The following is a 17,713-nucleotide window of genomic DNA, read 5'->3' on the forward strand; positions in this document are numbered from 1 at the left end:
CCTACCTTGAGCAAGCAAACTGTATCTGTGCAACCAAAGTGTTCGCACCCACAAACCACACATCAGATATTTCTTTTATCTCAGAAGAAAGACTGGACTCATTAATAGGAGTCTCAACTGGGTTTTGCAGTGTTGGTGGGAAGCCACTTCAAACATGGTTTTCATGGCTGTGCTCCAAAAACCTTCCTGGAAGCACCTGGTTCAGAGAGCATGGGGACAGAACAGTACAACCCCTTTGGTTCCCAGATCTTCCATTCACCTGGCATGTCCTGCAGTCCTTGGCACTAGTACCAGGGAGAGTACAACCCCTTTCCTTTGTGCCCCTCTTTCATCACCTTGCCCTTCCACATCAGGGAAGATAAGGAAATGATGAGCTGGGCTATGCCTCTGCAGTCTCTGTGTCGTGGCACTGCACAAGCAAATACACCTTATGACTGCATATCTGATGCCAAGTGAGTGTGTTTGGGACCGTTGCTGTGTCCTTTTGGGCCTCCGGTCCAGAGAAGGCTGCCAGTGAACTGAGGTGTGTCCAGCCTGCTCTCCTGCCCCAGTTCAAGTTGCAGTGGCTGCTTCTGGCTCCCAAGAGCTGTCAGCATTTCCAGGCATGGGTCCCACCTTTCCCTTCCTACCAACCCTCTCAACAGAATTCACACCTTTAAGGCTTCCTATGAGCTTTAGATTTTCTCAGTCTGTATTTTTAAAGTGTCGCTAAATTTTCCTGACCCCGACTTCAGCAGAACAAAATGTATTCTCTTAGTTCAGTTTAGTTCACAAAAAGTTAAGTCCCAGTCAAGGAAAAAAGCTAAAACTATCTTCTCAAGAGCCAACACTGTGAAGTAAATCTGTGCTAAAGCTTAATTTCTAGCCAGCCCTGATGTCCATGCTTTGGCTGCTCTGTCCTCACACACATAGCTAGTCAGGAACTGGACTTTCCATTCACAAGGAAAAATGTTTGTCTTTATTTCTCTTTTTCCCCTCTTCGTTTTCTTTATTTTGTTTGGAGGTTTTGGTTGTTATTTGGGATTTTGTTTTGTTTTTATTTTTTTGGGGGGGGTGTGTGTTTTGATTTGGCTTGGTTTCAATTACATTTAGAAAAAGGTATCAGACTTGCTTACAGAAAAAAATTGCTCTAAATGATGTGTTTGGAAACACCACAGATTTACACTAATATGATGGTTTTTTGTTTTGTGTGTGTGACCAGAGCATTACAACACACCCCATTACCTCTCAGCGATGGATGATCACTGTGAATGATACTCTTGCATCAGAACGAGAAAAAAGGCAGAGCATAAAGGCGGTGTGATGCTGCTCCCTCACTCTCCTGAAGTTTTGTCTCTGGCATGAAATGAGGAAGCTGACTTCTCTCAACACTTCTGCACTGGTGGTTTTTCTGAGCTGGACAAGCCCCTGCAGGTTTCAGTGCAGTGGTGGTGTCTGTCCACACTGGGCTTGGCTGACATTGGCCTTGTCCAGCTCTGTTTGTCAGAACCTTGTCTTACATTACCTAACACAGGTAGGAAGGTGCCTCTGCTTTGTGTTTATGGTAAGGCTGCTTCTGATATGCCACTCTGATAAGTTTAGTCCAGCTGAGCCAGCTGTATCTTGCATGCCCATCAGTTTTCCCTGCCTGTGGCCCTTGAGAGGCATTTTTAGTGCCATCTTTCAAGCAAACAGAACTCAGTCTTTGTGGACCAAGAGGTGAGGTCCTACTGCAAGGAACACTATCACGGACACAGCTATTTGTTTCAGCTGCAAAGATACTCGTGGACATGCACAGTGGAGGTGACACCTCTATTTCTCTTTCCCTGAAGAACTGATGACCCCTTGCCTATGAGTCATAAGCTACTGGAGTACTATTGGGCTTCATTTTATTTTGCATACATCTCAAGGGCCCATATCTTGATGCTGTGCCTGTTGCCTTTCTACCACACGTTGTCTTCAGTCTTTCTTTTCCTCAGTTTCTCACCTGCTTCTGTCAAAGTTTACATTTTTCTCTCTCAGCCCTGTTCCACCTTTTCACACTTATGCATGCCTCATCTTCCTTCCAGATCTTGGGGATCTTTTAGCTTGCATCACATTCCTCCTTCAGAGAAAAGAAGGTTGAGTGGAGACCTCATAGCACCCTTCCAGTGTCTGAAGGGATACAGTGAGGATGGAGAGGGACCTTTCATCTGGAACTGTAGTGATAGGACAATGGAGAATGGCTTCAGACTGAAAGAGGGGAAATTTAGGTTAGATATATAGAAGAAATTCTTTACTGTGACAGTGGTGAGGCACTGGCACAGGTTGTTCAGAGAAGTTGTGGCTGCCCCATGACTGGAAGTGTTTAAGGCCAAGTTGGATGGGGCTCTGAGCAACTTGGTCTAGTGGAAGTTGTCCCTGCCCACAGCAGAGGAGTTGGATCTAGGTGGTCTTTAAGGTCCCTTCCAACCCAAACCATTCTATGATTCTGTCCTCAGAGGTCAGCAACCCACCATTCTCTTTTTACTGATTGCTTCACTACATCCTCATAGTCTTCACTGTTTCTCTTCTATATTCAGACACCTATGGGCTCTTCCATACATATCAATGTCTGCTGTTACACTGCTGTGTCCATGTCCCTCCACACCTTCACCACTGATGCCAGCCTTCATCCTCTCCTGGTTCTGGGTCCTTTTGCCTTCCTCAGTGGAAAATTATTCTGGTTGCTGTGTCCTAAACCTTGAGGACTCTTTAGGTCATAGACTTGCATCACAGCCTAGGGTCAAAGAAGAGTTATGAGGTTAAGACTGTCGTTGTGAGCTTTGATCCATACCAGAGAGAGCACTCTGAAAGAAATAAGCAAAGCAAAGGGGCAATAAAGCTAGTCCAGACTCCAAAGAATTTAATGTAAAAAGTTAAAAACAAGATAATATGGCAGAAAACAAGATAATATGGCAGACAATAGCAGTTGGTGACAGGAATATAAAGGAAGCAAAAAACATCTGAGTTTGTTTGTGATGGAGATGCAAATTTGTTGATGGAAGGTAAATTTGTTCATGATGGAGAAGACTAAAAATCAGGATGAAACAGAGACCAGAGATGAAAGGTCGGGTGCTGTTTGATCAGGTTGATCACTGTATGGGTGACCAGTTACTGGTTCAGTACGTGATCTGCAATGGTCCCACACTGCATGTCACAGTGACTGGTGCACCAATGTGACTGCCTTACATAAATCCATGTGCCCATTTGCTAAACAGAAAACAGTTGTGCAACACAAGCAGAAAACAGACTTAGCAGGTCAGTCATGTGTCTATCAGGCATGCTAAAGCTGTGTCTTATGGAAAAGGAAGAGACAATTCTTGTAAACACTGTAATTTAGTGAGATATAGCATAGAAACAAGATTTGTCACAGCAAGTGAATTATTTTAGAAGTTACACAGTCTGTCTCCACTAGAAATGGCATACTTTCAAGTAACACCTATTAAATTGCCTTAGCGATAGATATTTTAGGAAACAATACAATTTTCTTTCCTCGTCTAAGACAGGCTGAGTGATGTCTTTCACAGCAGCATGCTATGAAGATAACTGCTTTTTGTCTGGTAACTCACAGTGTAAGGACAGAGCCAGGCTAAAGCGTAAGTGACAGACCACAGACATGTACCCCAGGTTTTCCAGTAGGCATCTCTCATGTCTTCAAAGAATCCTTCTAAAAGTGCAGAAAACATTAGAACTGCGTTCTTGGTCACATCTATAGAAAGCCTGAAAAAAAGCCAAGGACACGTAAGTTTTCTGCACAGCAAACTGTGTTTGATTTACCTGCTGTCAGGATCTTTCTCATGATGTGTACAGCATGAGAAAACATTCTACTGAGTCACCTCCTGCTGCTGCTCCATCACAGTCCATCATAATGGCATTAGCAGTGTGTCCACACCTTCCTTCCTCTCAAATGAAACCTATGATGGCACAGTCCCCCACCACACTAGCAAATGTTCCTTCTTGGAGTAGCCCTCAAAGAAAGGCTTAGCAACTTTGCTTGGAGGTAAGACTGCAGTTCTGCTTGGGCTCTCATCCAGATTTGTTCCCAAGGGAGAAGCAGCCCCAGCTCCTGAAATGTCTGGAACTCAAATGTGCTCTTTTTAGAGCACAAAATCAAATATAAAGATTTGTGCACTGGGCATGCATCAGTGAAATCTACCTCCAATAAAATGTGGGTTTTGTTCTTTTTTTTTCTCCCCCCACATTTCTTCTCACAGAAATAAAATGCTATTTTTGCCTGGTACACAAATATGTTCATCACAAATAGCACAAGCAAAAAGTGACAAATATTGTCAGTGATGCTGTGACACTCTATCATGCTCTAGCCTGTAAAACAGCACTGAAACGTTTGATGTGGCTGATGTCACTTGTGACCTTTGGGGGCCTTCTCTTGTCAACTCAGCAGTAGTTTCACTCTTTGAAGGGTTCTCCAGTGACTCATTTCTGTGGGGGATTGTGGAGGCCACAAGAACTGCCTACATGCTCACTTGGATGTGATGAACAGTTTCAACTGAAAACAACCCATTTTCACACATTCAAACCATTTAAGTGCAAACAGGTTTTCCTTTTGAAGCTTCCTTACAATTTTCAAAAATAACCAGATCTAAAACAAAGCCTCATTTATCACGAAAACTACACAAAACATTAATTTAGAGCTCAGTGAATCACGTGCTTTGGCCCCAAGTGAATTTGCTCTTTGCTTCCTATTTTGACAAAGAAAACCGAAATATTAAGAGTTAAGTTTGAGCTAGATATGCTTATGAGTTTGGATGGCTGGGCTTTATTTTTTTAGCTCAGCTAGAATTGAAAAACAATCCTAGACAGATTAGCCCAGAGCACTCCCCAGCTCCAAGGCTGGTTGCATACCAAACTTAGCAAAACACAGGCCAGGAGCATGCAGCAGCCAGTAATGTCAGGCTTCAGAAAGTCTATACTGGATCTCTGTTATGCTGAGCTTTTTCAGACTTTAGATTATTCCCTACTGTTTCCTCATTGCAGCCTGCTGACTCCGGAGCCATATTAGCCAGAATCCTGCTCTGGGTTCTGTCATCTTTTCCTTCCTCTAACTTCAGTCCATCCTCCTCCTCTAAAGGATATTTTATTTCCACATTTTTTTGATGAACTGTTCCTATAGTTTCTGCCAAAAACACAAGCATTGACTTTTTGGACTTGTTAGATAGCTGTAGGGCAGGAAAAGGAGAACCTGAGAATAGGTGGATGCCCAGTACTCCCTAGGCAAGAGAGCCATGGGTGAGAGCAGTCCAGACCCAATAGTGGGCCACAGAACACCACAGTCCCTGAGCTGTAGGATCAGCTTTTGGGAACTGGCTTGCTCTGTTGGGCAGTGGGGTTTTCTCTTCACAACACATGGGCATGATGTCAGAGGAGGACAAAGGTCACTTGCCAGACAGAGGGAGCAAAGCATCAGCTACAGGAAAAGGGGCCTCTTCTTCACCCTCCTAGCATAGAAGTTGAGGACCACAGCAAGAAGAGAGCAGGGGTAGAAATCTCAGGTACTTTATCTCCGGACAGGATTCATAACCTCCAACAACATCCCTCTCCCTGTTACTGAGAAACACTGGGAAAGTATTTGTAGGCAAACAAAAGGATTTGGGTAAACAGGAAGCAGAGATGCACACCTTTTTAGTTTAAAAACTCCTAAGGAGTAACAGTAAGGGAATTAAAGGTGATTTGCATGGAGGTTGAGAGGAATTACCATTTCCACTTGACTAAAACAGCAAAGAGTGCTGAGCTAGCCAAAAAGGTTGCAGGGTTGATGCGGGTGACATTTCAGGGTATAGTCCCAGGCTGTGATAAAGGAATAAGAAACAGAAGACCTACAAGGTAAAAGCAAGATCCAAATCAGACACTTATTTAATATTTTTTATTTCAAAACCAGGAAACAACCACATTAATAAGCATATAAAATCCATCCAAAATATTCACAATGCTGTTACAGAAAAAGAAAATAACGAAGAGATACCATGTGAGAAAGGCCTACACATTTCGGTCCAAGCCAACACACATCTGATGCAAAGTATGGAATGCTCTTATGCACAGCCATAGGGGTAATTTCCTAACATACAGATACTCCATATAGAAATATCATGTCTGGAAGTGCTGGAGGGTCAAAGGAAGGGCACAGAAATCTGTGTAACTGAGTCAAAATGTCAAAGTTGGGAAAGAAGTCTTATACAATACTTCTGAGAATAAATATCTGGCATGTAAGCCTGATAAAAAGCTAGGTAAAATTGGATGTAATACAACTGCACTGTGCAAAGCTGGGGTATTTCAAATTAATTCACAGCAGCAAATTTAACTGATCTCTGCAACTGTATCATATTAGGGAAGATAGAAACATCATCACTAGTTACTGAAAATGTCAGACAGACCCCCCAGAATATACATCAATGGGAACTTCTCTAACCTGTTCTGAAGCAGTATGTTGGTAAGAAAGCTTGGGCTATCTATGCTACAAAAGTCTTGCTGTCCTTCCTACCTTTCTGAGCCTTTCCTCCTTTTACCCAACTTGGACTCCGTGAGCTTGCGTCTCTTCTAGCAAATCCAGTAATGAATTCCAGCAGGTAGACCTGAGTTTGATCAAGTCCAAAACTGCAGACTAGATGCAGACTTCATCTTAGAGCAGGAGGTTAAATTGGACCTACCTCTGTGCTACCTTTAGACAGCTTGTGCAGGCCTGGACAGGCACAGGCCTGGAGTCTCTTGACAGAGCAGTGCAGTCACTGAAGTAAAGCTCCCACCCCTTGACTGCAAGTATAACCTACGTGCTACTTTTTGCCTACCTGAACTGAACTGTGCTAGCCAGAGTGCATGCACACACACTCTCAACTGCCCAGCAGTATGACAAGTGGGGATACCAACGTTTTCTGATGTACAATTACTGTCTGCCACATCCCTTTTAACAGAGGCACTATTACAGAGCTGTACACACCTACACAGCACGCTGCTGAGCACCACATCATCATGCAGATATTCCAGAGAGGATACATGGGGCAAAAACATTAGGTCTGCAACCAAGCAGGGGACTGAGCACTACAGACCTTTCATACTGCTAAACTAGCAACTTCCAGTACCTCTGTTCTCTAGTCCTGCATGTCTACTTTTATGAACTTACATGTACCATAACTGACCATGCCTGTGTCCAGAAGGGTCATGCTACATGCCTCTGTAATATTTATAGGAACAACTGCTAAGAAAAATATAGCTTTGAAAAATAATTTTTGTCCTTGCACGCCTTTAAGTAACAATCTGCAAATTTCAGACTTTATGACCTATTAGAATACAACAGAAAAGCCAAAAAGAAAATCAAGAGAAGGCAGGAAAAGTTACTTTCTGGTTAGCAATCACCACCCTCAATCATCCATAGAATGCTTAAAACCATGTCTGAAAATATAATCTAACAACACTCATTGTAAGCTCCAATATCACTTCCTAATGAACACTTGGGAACAGTTATTTAAAATAGCCACCAAAAAATCCCTAATAACAGAGATTTTGGTGAAGAAACATACCTCTTCTCACAAGTACACAATTCCTTGAATTTCTTTCCAGAGGGCACAAATAACTTAAAGGTAATGTGCATAATTGGCTCTGTTGTACATACCACCCAAAATGATCTCTTTTTTAGTACCACATTCCTCCTTTACAGTCCTTATTGCGCCTCAAGTCTACAGCATCTTTTGTTAGAATAGCTATTTCTCTTAAACTTCCTCAATTTCTTTATCTGTACATTTTTGTACACCATTAAAAAAATAAATATTTACAAAGTGACATACAAATAAATAAACTGAAGTAAAAGTATGCTTTCAGTTTGTCTATACAAAAAAAAAAAATAAAAGAGCAGGAAAAATATGCATGTGACTTGGTCCCCTTTTACCTGAGGCTAAAAAAAGTGCACACTGGATAGGAAAAAGCAACCTGGCTTTTTGGTAGGCTTGCTAAATTCCAGTGTAACACTGTACACACGCACACAAGATAGACTCAAAGGGCTGGGGACTTGTTTAGCGGGTCACTTTAACTCACTACAAAAATAGTAATTCAAATACATAATGGTCACTGTGTGCATAAGTATGTCAACCCCAAATGGCAATTTGATGTGAGGAAAGCAAAAAACATTGCCAGCTCTTCTCTGTTCTCCTGGTGTTTGACAGGAAAGATGAGATTATTTTTGCAAGTGCCAGGTGCTTTCCAGTATGGCAGACCACCCATATCAGATTCGATTAATGCTGGTAAGCCTGGCACAATGGGCAAGCATGTGGGTGAAAAGAAGAAAATAGCAGCAATTGAGGAGGGGAAAAATGTCCCAGTTCTCATGGTTTTCTTTACTTATTCCTTTAATGACTCTTTAGGCATGTGAGAGTTGAAGAATGGGTGTTTCACAAATCTTAGGCAACTTCTTTGTTAGGTCGTATGCTGTTCAGCTCCACCATGGGGTTCTTCTCTAAAGGGGATGTAGGGTTGGATGCTGCTCGTCCTTCAAAGCCCCTGGAGATGTCTTCAAAAGTCCTGCCCTTGGTCTCCGGCACTTTGAAGAACGTGAAGACAAAGAAGATGACCAGGAAAACGAGGAAGATGAGGAAGACATAGGAGCCACACAGTTTCTGCAGGGAGGACAAAAGCAAGAGGTTTTGATTTGAAAATAAATCTAAATGCAAGGTCATTTGCCATTGACAGGTCAAAATTCCAACACATTTCTCCAACAGTGCTCTTCTTCTCATCAATGTTTTTTAAAATTAAATCAGGTTCCTGTGGGCTTCTGAAAGATTTTAATGTTCCTAGGGGTGACTAAAATTGAGGCTTTTAAAGGGAAAGCCTTGATGTGCTAACAGAGATGGCTCTTTCAACTATTTGCAAGCTTCAAGCAGTTGAGACACCAGAATATAAGGTGAGCAATGGTACTTCAGTAACAATCTAAAGACTGACTCAGGGACCTCCGGATTCACCAGCCCTCTGCTCAAAGCAGTGACAGCTTCCAGGAGAGGTCAGGTTATTAAAGGTCACACAGTCATGTGCTGGAAGTCTCCGTGGATGGAGATTCTACAGCCTTTCTGGACACCTATTTCAATGCTGCAGTGCTCCCACAGTGCTTTATAAACCAGGACTTACCTCTGCATAGGGGAAGAGCATTCCCACCAAGAAATTGGAGGTCCAGTTGGAACACCCAGCCACTGCCATGGCTGCAGGTCGTGGGCCCTGGCTGAAGAGTTCTGCCACAATGAACCACGGGATAGGGCCAGGGCCAATCTCGAAAAGAGCCACAAAGCCAAAAGTGGCAACAATGCTGATATATTTGATCCATTCCAAAATGTCCTGCAAGGGAACAAAATACAATCAGCTGCAGTTTGAGGCAAACATGGCACAGCACAATGCCAACTCCAGTGTCACAACTTTCTCAGCTGCACTGTGAACACTGTAGCAGTTTCCAGAGTTAGAAAATCACGCTCCCTACTGCACACTCATGTATAGCCCCAGCTATACCTGCCCTACAGCACAGCACTGCAGATGTAAAGTCTCATAGGTCCCCTGCTGGGGTCACCATGAATAAGAACACTGTTTACTCACCTTCAGAGCTAAAGCAATAGTCATAACAGCAGCACACACAGCCATGCCAGCCAAACCAACTAAATGGAGGGTCCTGCGCCCTGCACGCTCCACCAGGAAGAGCTGGAAAAAGGTTAGAAGAAAAATCCATTACTTTGGTAGTAAAAGTATGACAGGCTCCCTTGCTCAGTGTGTCCTGCACCTCTTTTCTCATCTGCCTATAGTCCTCAGTGACAGTGGTGATCTCAGTTCAGGTCACCAGACTACTCCATCCTCAGCACAAGTTTTTCCACTCTGGTTCTTGCTGCTGCTTTCTCTCATTACTTTTCCCCCATGCACTCCTCCTTTTTCACCTTTCTTTTCACCTAGGAAAACAATACCTCTTTCTGCCCACCTCTCCTCCCACAAATGCCTTTGATTAATTCTTTTCTTTGCTCCTACAGGTCATTGCCTAGCTCAATGCTTTGCCACAGCCACTGGCTACTTGTCTTTAGTCACATCTCTTAAAGAGGCCCAGGTCTCCTTCCACTCACCGACACAACAGTGAAGACCGTGTTCACCACGCCAGCTCCAATGGTGGCATACACAGGCTGTTTGATACCAGCTCTTTCAAAAATCCCAGTTGAATAATAGAATACCTGGGAAGAGAAGCAAAAGTTGGACACAGTCATGATCCCATGTTTGAGAGCATGTCCCTCATTCTCTGCCTAATTGGCTTGCACATCCCAACAGGGAGTTTCTAAGCAGCACTCCACAGTTCCAGTCATGGTTCATTCACTTGGTGCAAGGCTGCAGTGTCTTGCCACAGTGTGCGTGGGAAAAGTGAAAGCCAATACAACATCCACCTTCCATCTCAGCCATCTTTGCCATATCATACAACAGTGACCTCCAGTCAAGGCACAAAGAGGTTTTTGGAGGTACAGTTCTCTCTGCATCAGTGGCAAGTGCAAGTTTAGCCATAGATAAGGGAGGCCCAGCAGATGGGACAGGAAGATAACTCACAGCATTGATGCCTGAGAGCTGTTGGGAGAGCTGCAGCATGATGGCAATGATAATGGCTTGGCGATAGTTTGGAGAACGGAAGAGCTCTGGCACAGTGGCTTTTTTTTCTTGGGACATTTTAGCACTTTCTTCTTTCATCTCCTGGATGTCTTGAGACACATCTTGCGTACCACGGAGCTTCTGGAGAACTGGAGGGAGGAATCAAAAAATGTCAGGCATAATACTCAGACCTACCGGCCATGGGTGCATGTCTGTATCCTGCCCTGCTATTTCAGGAAGGGCACAACAGGAAGAGTGGAACACCTGCCAGCTGGTGTTTGGGCCTGTTACACGGGAAAGACCAAGCCTCTACATGCAGCCTTGCTCATCTTTTCAACCCAGGTCAGGGTGTTGTGATCAACATGGAAGTCAGGCACAGGCCCTAGTCATGTTGATTGATCTCCAAGCTTATATTTGATCTCAAATTCTGTTCATGCTCTTACCAGAGCTGATCTCAGACCTCCAAGCTCCTTGTTAAATGTCATCCTATTTCCTGCCTTTCAGGAGGAGTGGCAGCAGCTCATCCTGCTGCTTCCCACCAGGCCAGGTGCCACTCCTCAAGTCTTAATCCCACCTGGAGCCTCTGTTGGGATGCCAGGTTTCTCGTGCTTTCTGGCATTGGTGCAACCTGAAGGATGGGAGGGTACGCCAGGCCTGATGCCCTCCAGGAGTCACACCCTAATCCACCACAGGCTCCAGAGTCAGACCTGGCCTCCCACTCAAGCTCAGTGTAGGCTGGGAGCCAGAACACTGCCCTGCCCCTTCGAGATGAGTTCTTACCTGCTTGTGCTTTCTCTTCTTCCATCTTGTTGATCAATAGGAAACGGGGGCTCTCAGGGCAAAAAAGAAGACCCACGCACTGCAGGATTGCTGGGAGGACTGTGAACCCCAGAAGCAGTGGCCAAAGTGCTTCAGTCCCCATGATTCCATCGAGGCCAAATATCTACACCAAGAATTAGAGAGAAAGCAGAGTGATTTAAATACTTCAGTTCCTCGCTCCCACCCCAGTATTACAGGACCACATACTGCACCTGATGGCAAGTACAACCCTCCTCACCCTCCCCCAGCCCTCCTTTCCCTTCCCCACGGGTATGAGCAGGTTGTGCCAAGCCTACCTGAGCCACCAGGATGCCCACAACAATGCCCAGCTGGTTGAGGGTGCCAAAAGCTCCACGGACACTGGTGGGTGAGACCTCACTGATGTACATGGGCACAAAGCCGGTGCAGAGACCACAGAAGACGCCAATAATGAAGCGGCCAATAATCAGCATCTCCACTGCCTTTGCCGCCTTAGAGAAGGCCATGAGAAGGCCACCAGCAAAGGCCAAGACATTCACCAGCAGCATGGAGTTCCTCCTGCCCAGGAAAAGATGTTAAGACTGAGCTTAAACTGCCAACAGGAAAATCACTGGGAGGAGGATAAACCTGACCATGATCTCCTGTCTCAGTGGTGGGAACAGAATAATACCCATTCAGCTCCTGCCTTGACCCGAAACCTTTCCTTTCTTTTTGCAGCCCACGTTCTCGCTTCATCCCCAGACATCTCCTCCTCCCTTCCGCTCACCTCTGCCCTCTTCCTCCAAAAACTGCATTGTAGAAGGGAAAAATACCCTAACAGATTGTATCCCTCATCCCAACTTACCTGCCAAATCTGTTGACAAACACGCTGACTGAGAAGGAGCCGATCATACCTCCTACTGAGAAGATGGCCACAGAAAGGGACCACAGGGACGTGAGGAGCTCTTGGGAGACAGCCCTCCCACTCCTATCTGACAGGGTTTTGTTGAAGAACGTCCGGATGATCTGCAAGAGATCAGGTGGAGACAGTTACAATCCAGAAGGAGGTATTTTGCACTGGGGAGAGGGGAGACTACTATCTTTCTTGCTGCCATGAAAACAATAGACCCCCCCACTCAAAAAAAAAAATAAATCAGCAGGCAGCAACAAGTCATACAAGGGGAAGATGAGGGTGCAGAAAGAGGAAACAGCATGATGAGGGAGAGATTGCTTCACTGAATTGGGGGGTGAGGGTGGGCAGGTGGGGTACACACAAGACAGCAGTGTTTATTAGGGAAAACAGGCTTATCTTCTGAGTATTTTGGATTAGATGAGTCACTGGTGGTTCTTGGGAGGAGGTGTGAGACAGTTGGGAGTGAAAGGGAACAAGAAAACGTGAACAGAAAATGGAAGGGGACATTTCTGGCAATACCAAAACACTGGAAGCAGGGAGGGGCTTTCTGGTATGGACATTATTAAAAGAGACACAAGGCTTCACTGAAGTAAGGCTGAAAAGCAGCATTATGTAAAACAACTCAACAAGGCCATGACGCTGATTTCAAAGGCATTCCCCCAGATAATGAAGGAAATTTTGCATGGGCTAGGGGGGACAGAGTGCCTGTCCCCAGCAGATGGCAGCAGGACATTAGCTAGGGAGGACCAACCCCCATCCCCCATCCCGCTGGTGATGTGACATCTCTTCCCGGAGACAGGGTGGATGTGGTATTGGTGACTCAGTTCTTGAGAGAGGAACCATCTTAAAGTTACATGAAAACCACATCTCTCATTTTCTTCATCTCTCCTTTCTTAGGCTACAGTCATGAGATGATTCGGTCAGAGTGCCCAAGTCACAACCCTTTTGCAAGCACTGAATCTATACTTAACACAAGGAATGAATAAACAAGTAAAATAAAGAAACCTGAAATAAACTAAACTAGGGCAACTGTAATCCTTACCAACCCTCCACTGTTTTCTGCACACTGCTTGCTACATTCCTTCTGCCATGGCTGGTTTATTCTGACTCAAAATTGAAGTTGCTCACATTCCTCCACATACTACATATGGCAGATGGAGCCCTCCTGCCCTTCCCCCCCCCCCCCCCAATTACAAGAATTAACCTCTCTGTGTGCTCTTTCTCCTCCCCAAAAGTTTGCCCTTCCTGTCCATTGTTGTATTTGAAAGGGGACTTTAAACGTCTTATTGACTTCATAAACCAGAACCAAATTATAAGCTTGCATGACAGTCCCTCTCCTTTGTATACCTCTGTTTTCCCATCAGCCCCTCACTCATACCATCTCCCCAGCCCATTCTTGCTCTCACCTTCTCAGGTGCATTGATGACACCAGTGTTGTACCCAAACTGAAGAGAGCCAATGGCAGCAATGCAAACAGCATAGATAAGGGGTGCTGTGACTTTCTGTGGAGAGAGGAAACATTTAGTTAATTTGACTTTCTAATCAACTTGAGTTTCTCTTCAGCATGAACAGCAGCTGCACCTCATAGGTGCCATATGCAAGTGCACCAAGGGCCGGGAATGGCCTTTCATCCAGCAAAGGTAGGTACCTACCAGTAGCATCCCCTGGATCTCCCTCCCTGGAAAGGGAAATGCAACTGTACAGAAGGAAAAAGTTCTGTGACTACAAGTGGGAGGCCTTGTCAGGGCCTCCCCTTTATTATCTCCCGACCTTTAACAACTATTCTCAGCTCATTAGTAATGAATACACTGGCTGCATTAGTAGCTGTTATTTTGGGTTGATCTGCTTTACAGAAGCTTTTGCTGATCTCTGGCGTGTCATGAAAGAAGGGTCTAACTTTCCTGTGCCAGCTGACAAGTTCCCATAAACTGAGTCTCAGATCTGCCCATGAGCTACACTGGCAGTCACTCCTAACAGTTACAACACGCACTCTTCAGCAACAGGCTTGTTTTTCCCAGGCTAGAGCTTCCCAACCCTGCCCCAGGGCACCTGGCACAGCAGCCTCCCTCAGAGATGGCAACAGTTACTGCCAACCTTCCCGTTTATTTTTCTTGAAGCTGTGGCAATAGTTGATATTTTAAATGAAGCACACTCCCTGGAATTTCAGTATATGTCAATCTCTGTTAAATTAAAACAAAAACTGCTGAGCCCTCAGAGCCATGGAGAAAGCTGGAAGGTCCAACCCTCAGAAGTCTCACATACTGAGAAATGTGTCAGTGAAAAACATCTGACATTTTATTCGGTTTTGAAGCTTGTGGCATTTAAGCCAGCTCCAAGTGAGGGAGGTGTGGGGGAGCAGGTGACTCAGGAGCTGGCGCTTAGGCCAACAGTGCTTGAGTTGGCACAATTTGGAAAGATCGTGTTTCCATCTCAGGAGGGATTGGAAGCTTTTCCAAAAATATTAACAGTCCCTTTTCCAAGACTTTCCAATTATTGTACTTATACTGGCAGAGTAGAGATAAGTACTTGGTGGGGCCTACTATCACAGCTCTTTCAGTCACTCACTTTCTAGTCCGGCTCACAGAACTGCCCAGTTTTTGATAATAGCCTTCTTCCAGTGCTCATACCACCTTCACCAGTCTTTCAAGCCAAGCATGTATGTCCTTCTGGCCTGCACAACACTAAGACGCCTACCAGTTCGGCCCCAGTAAACAGAAACTGAGGAAATTACTCTCGGGCATGGCTTCCTCCACCTACATCATGTAAATGTCTCAAGCTTGAGTTCTCTTCCTGCCGAGGTCAGTAATGGAGACAGAGGGGACAAGGTGCAGATGTTCACCGAGGTAGCATTCACACCTGAACACACCCTAGGCAGTCTAGGCATTCTCCATGGCACCCTGTGACTTCTCCCCTCATCTTTATCTCGAGAAAATTTGGCACAGAACCACAAGGACACAGCTCTTTCAAAGCATCTGGACGATGCTGTAAAAAGGCATTACAATATTTAAGCACTTTTAAGACCCCAGGCTAGGTCATCTTTAGTCAGTAGGTATAGTTAAACTGCGAACAAAAAAACCCATCTGCAACTCAAGAGCACCTTTCCCCCAGGACTCTGCTTTGTCATGGCTTGCGATGACCACAGCTGGCCTTTTGCTTCCGGTACCTTGCTTTGTGGGTACCCCTCACCTACATGGCACATACATAAGATATAAGTTGTTCTGCCCTCCTTCATACTTCCTTCTCCTGGCTGTCGCCTGCTATTTGTCTCCTACCCAGCCTCCTACCACCCAGCTATCACGTGGCATGACCCATACCCTCCAATGAGCCAGGCCGTGATCCAGTGTATGGATCATTTGTTACTGTTGCAACTGCCTCACTCCCCAAAAGGCAAACAGGGAGCTCAGAAATAGTACAGCTCCACCCACTCTATCTAAAGGCTCAAGGCTGAGGTCTGTACACCAGCAAGGAATTCACACCAACCCCCTCTCTCCGACCACAGGCATCAGTAGCATTCGTTATCCAGGAGATGCTCCTCACCAGCTCCCTTCCGTCACCGAGTGGAACTCCAGAGCTGTACAACTTGTTGAGCCCAACGAGAGCAGCCTCTCTAAGCGACCTTGACCGGGCGCTCCCCTTTTCTCTGCCTCATCCTCTCACACTGCCCCCATCTCCCCATCAATATGGCGATGCAAGGCCTCGTCCTTCCCCGATCCTGCTGTTCCCGTCTAACTATAATCCCCCGGCATCCCGCTCCGGGTTCCGCTGGGAATTTGCTGTCTCTCTTGGTACATTCAAACACACCACATCATGAGCTCACGCCACTGCTACACACCTCACTCTCAGCTGCAGATGAACTACGATATCGACAAATGTCCCCTTTTCTCCATAGGAGAAAGAAGGGAAAGATACACTTCGCCGCCTTCTTGAAATTTAAAAATGCCTTTAAACATCATGCCACCACCAAACAAAATGCCTTTTATAACAACCCCCCTTCTAGCATCCTAAACCCTGAGACAAACCGAGTGCGGCGCTGCCAGCAAAACAAACCTCGTGATCAATACCCTAAAACCCGGACAGCATCATGTGCATCATCAGGCCACGCGCACGAAACCAAATCGATCCTGCGACCTACAGCAACCCGTTCCAAACTGCGCCCGCCCCCGCGCCCCGTCTCCCCTCCCGCAGATGGGGGTTTATTCCGAGCCACCCTCCGAAGGGGCCAAGCAGCGGCCCTGCCGGCACCACCGCCGCATCCATCTTCACTGAGACCAAGACACCCGGCGGCGGCGGCCACCGAGCCTACAACCAACCCCGGCCGCCCGCCGGTCGCGACAGCATCCCCGCTCCCCGGCCCTCCGCCGAAGCGCCCGGGTACCCGAGCGGCGAGGGGAAAGAGGACGAGAAGGACCCCGCGCTCCCCATCCCACCTTTTTGTCATCCATGGTCGGCGGCTCCCGGACAACGTCTGCGGGCGAACGGCCACCCGTCCCCACCTAACGGAACCCGCGAGGAGGCGGCGCCGCACCCGCCCACGCCCGAGACTTGGAGCGCGCCCGCCCCGCACGGATTTATGGGCTCGCCGCGGGAGGGTGGGAAGGAGGGGCGGGGAGGGGCTGCCGGGCATCCTGTCATTTCTGTTTTCAAGGAGAGGAAAAAAAAAAAAAAAAAATCACGAAACACCCCTCCGAGCTCGCACCACTCTCTGACGAGAACTTGCGTGCCGGGCGGCCGGGCGGTCATGGAGCGGGGCGGGCGGTGGCACCGGGCGGAGCGTGCCGGGCGGCGGGGTGGCCATGGAGCGCCCCGGCTCCGCTCCCCGCTCCGCAGGGACGCGGGGAGAAGGCACGGGCGGCGGGGACAAGGGCCCACCACACCTTGGATGTCACGCGCAGACGTTGGCTAATTGGTACAATACCGCTGGTTTGCGCCGAAAGCAGCTGCGTGACACAAAGCGACATCTTTATTTATTATTTATTGTATTTAAAAATAAAGATATTTATTATTCAGTCTATAAGCCAAAGCAGCAAGGCCGGCAGTGACGGTGCAGAGAGGCAGCCACACAAACAGTACGGGCAGAAACCTGAAGTCTAACGCTGTGCTCTGTGGGTGCTCATCCCTCCTCCCAAAGCTGTGCATGAAGCACAGTTCTGAATAGCTGAGTTTGGGGGATTTTTTTGTTTGTTTGTTTTGTTGGTTGCATGTTTTTATTTTTAAAAACAAATTTTTCCTACGATGCTAGAATCTACGGGGGCAAAGCCAAAGCTGCATTTAGCCTAAGACTTGCACCCTTCTTTACAAGGGCATGTAATGACAGGACAAGAAGGAATGGCTTCAAAATGACAGAGGGTAGGTTTAGATTAGATAATAAGAAGAAATTCTTTACTGTGAGAGTGGTGAGGCACTGGCACAGATTGCACAGAGAAT

General features: G+C 46.3%; 1 protein-coding gene across 1 annotated transcript; it reads right to left on the reverse strand.

Annotated features, from left to right (window-relative positions):
* Positions 1-7,681: 7,681 nt before the first annotated feature.
* On the reverse strand, positions 7,682-16,839 carry LOC127467297 (solute carrier family 2, facilitated glucose transporter member 3). The gene is made up of 10 exons (XM_051779078.1): positions 16,717-16,839; positions 13,696-13,791; positions 12,242-12,402; positions 11,715-11,955; positions 11,380-11,542; positions 10,561-10,748; positions 10,092-10,196; positions 9,580-9,681; positions 9,124-9,327; positions 7,682-8,618 (listed from the first exon to the last, which is right to left on the reverse strand). Exons 1-10 carry the CDS (start codon positions 16,729-16,731, stop codon positions 8,403-8,405), a joined length of 1,491 nt encoding a protein of 496 aa, XP_051635038.1. The 5' UTR covers positions 16,732-16,839; the 3' UTR covers positions 7,682-8,402.
* Between the last annotated feature and the right edge of the window lie 874 nt (positions 16,840-17,713).

Source organism: Manacus candei, unplaced genomic scaffold (assembly GCF_025592945.1).
Source record: "Manacus candei isolate 608988 ecotype Guabito, Panama unplaced genomic scaffold, ASM2559294v1 h1tg000014l, whole genome shotgun sequence".
NCBI lineage: Eukaryota > Metazoa > Chordata > Aves > Passeriformes > Pipridae > Manacus > Manacus candei.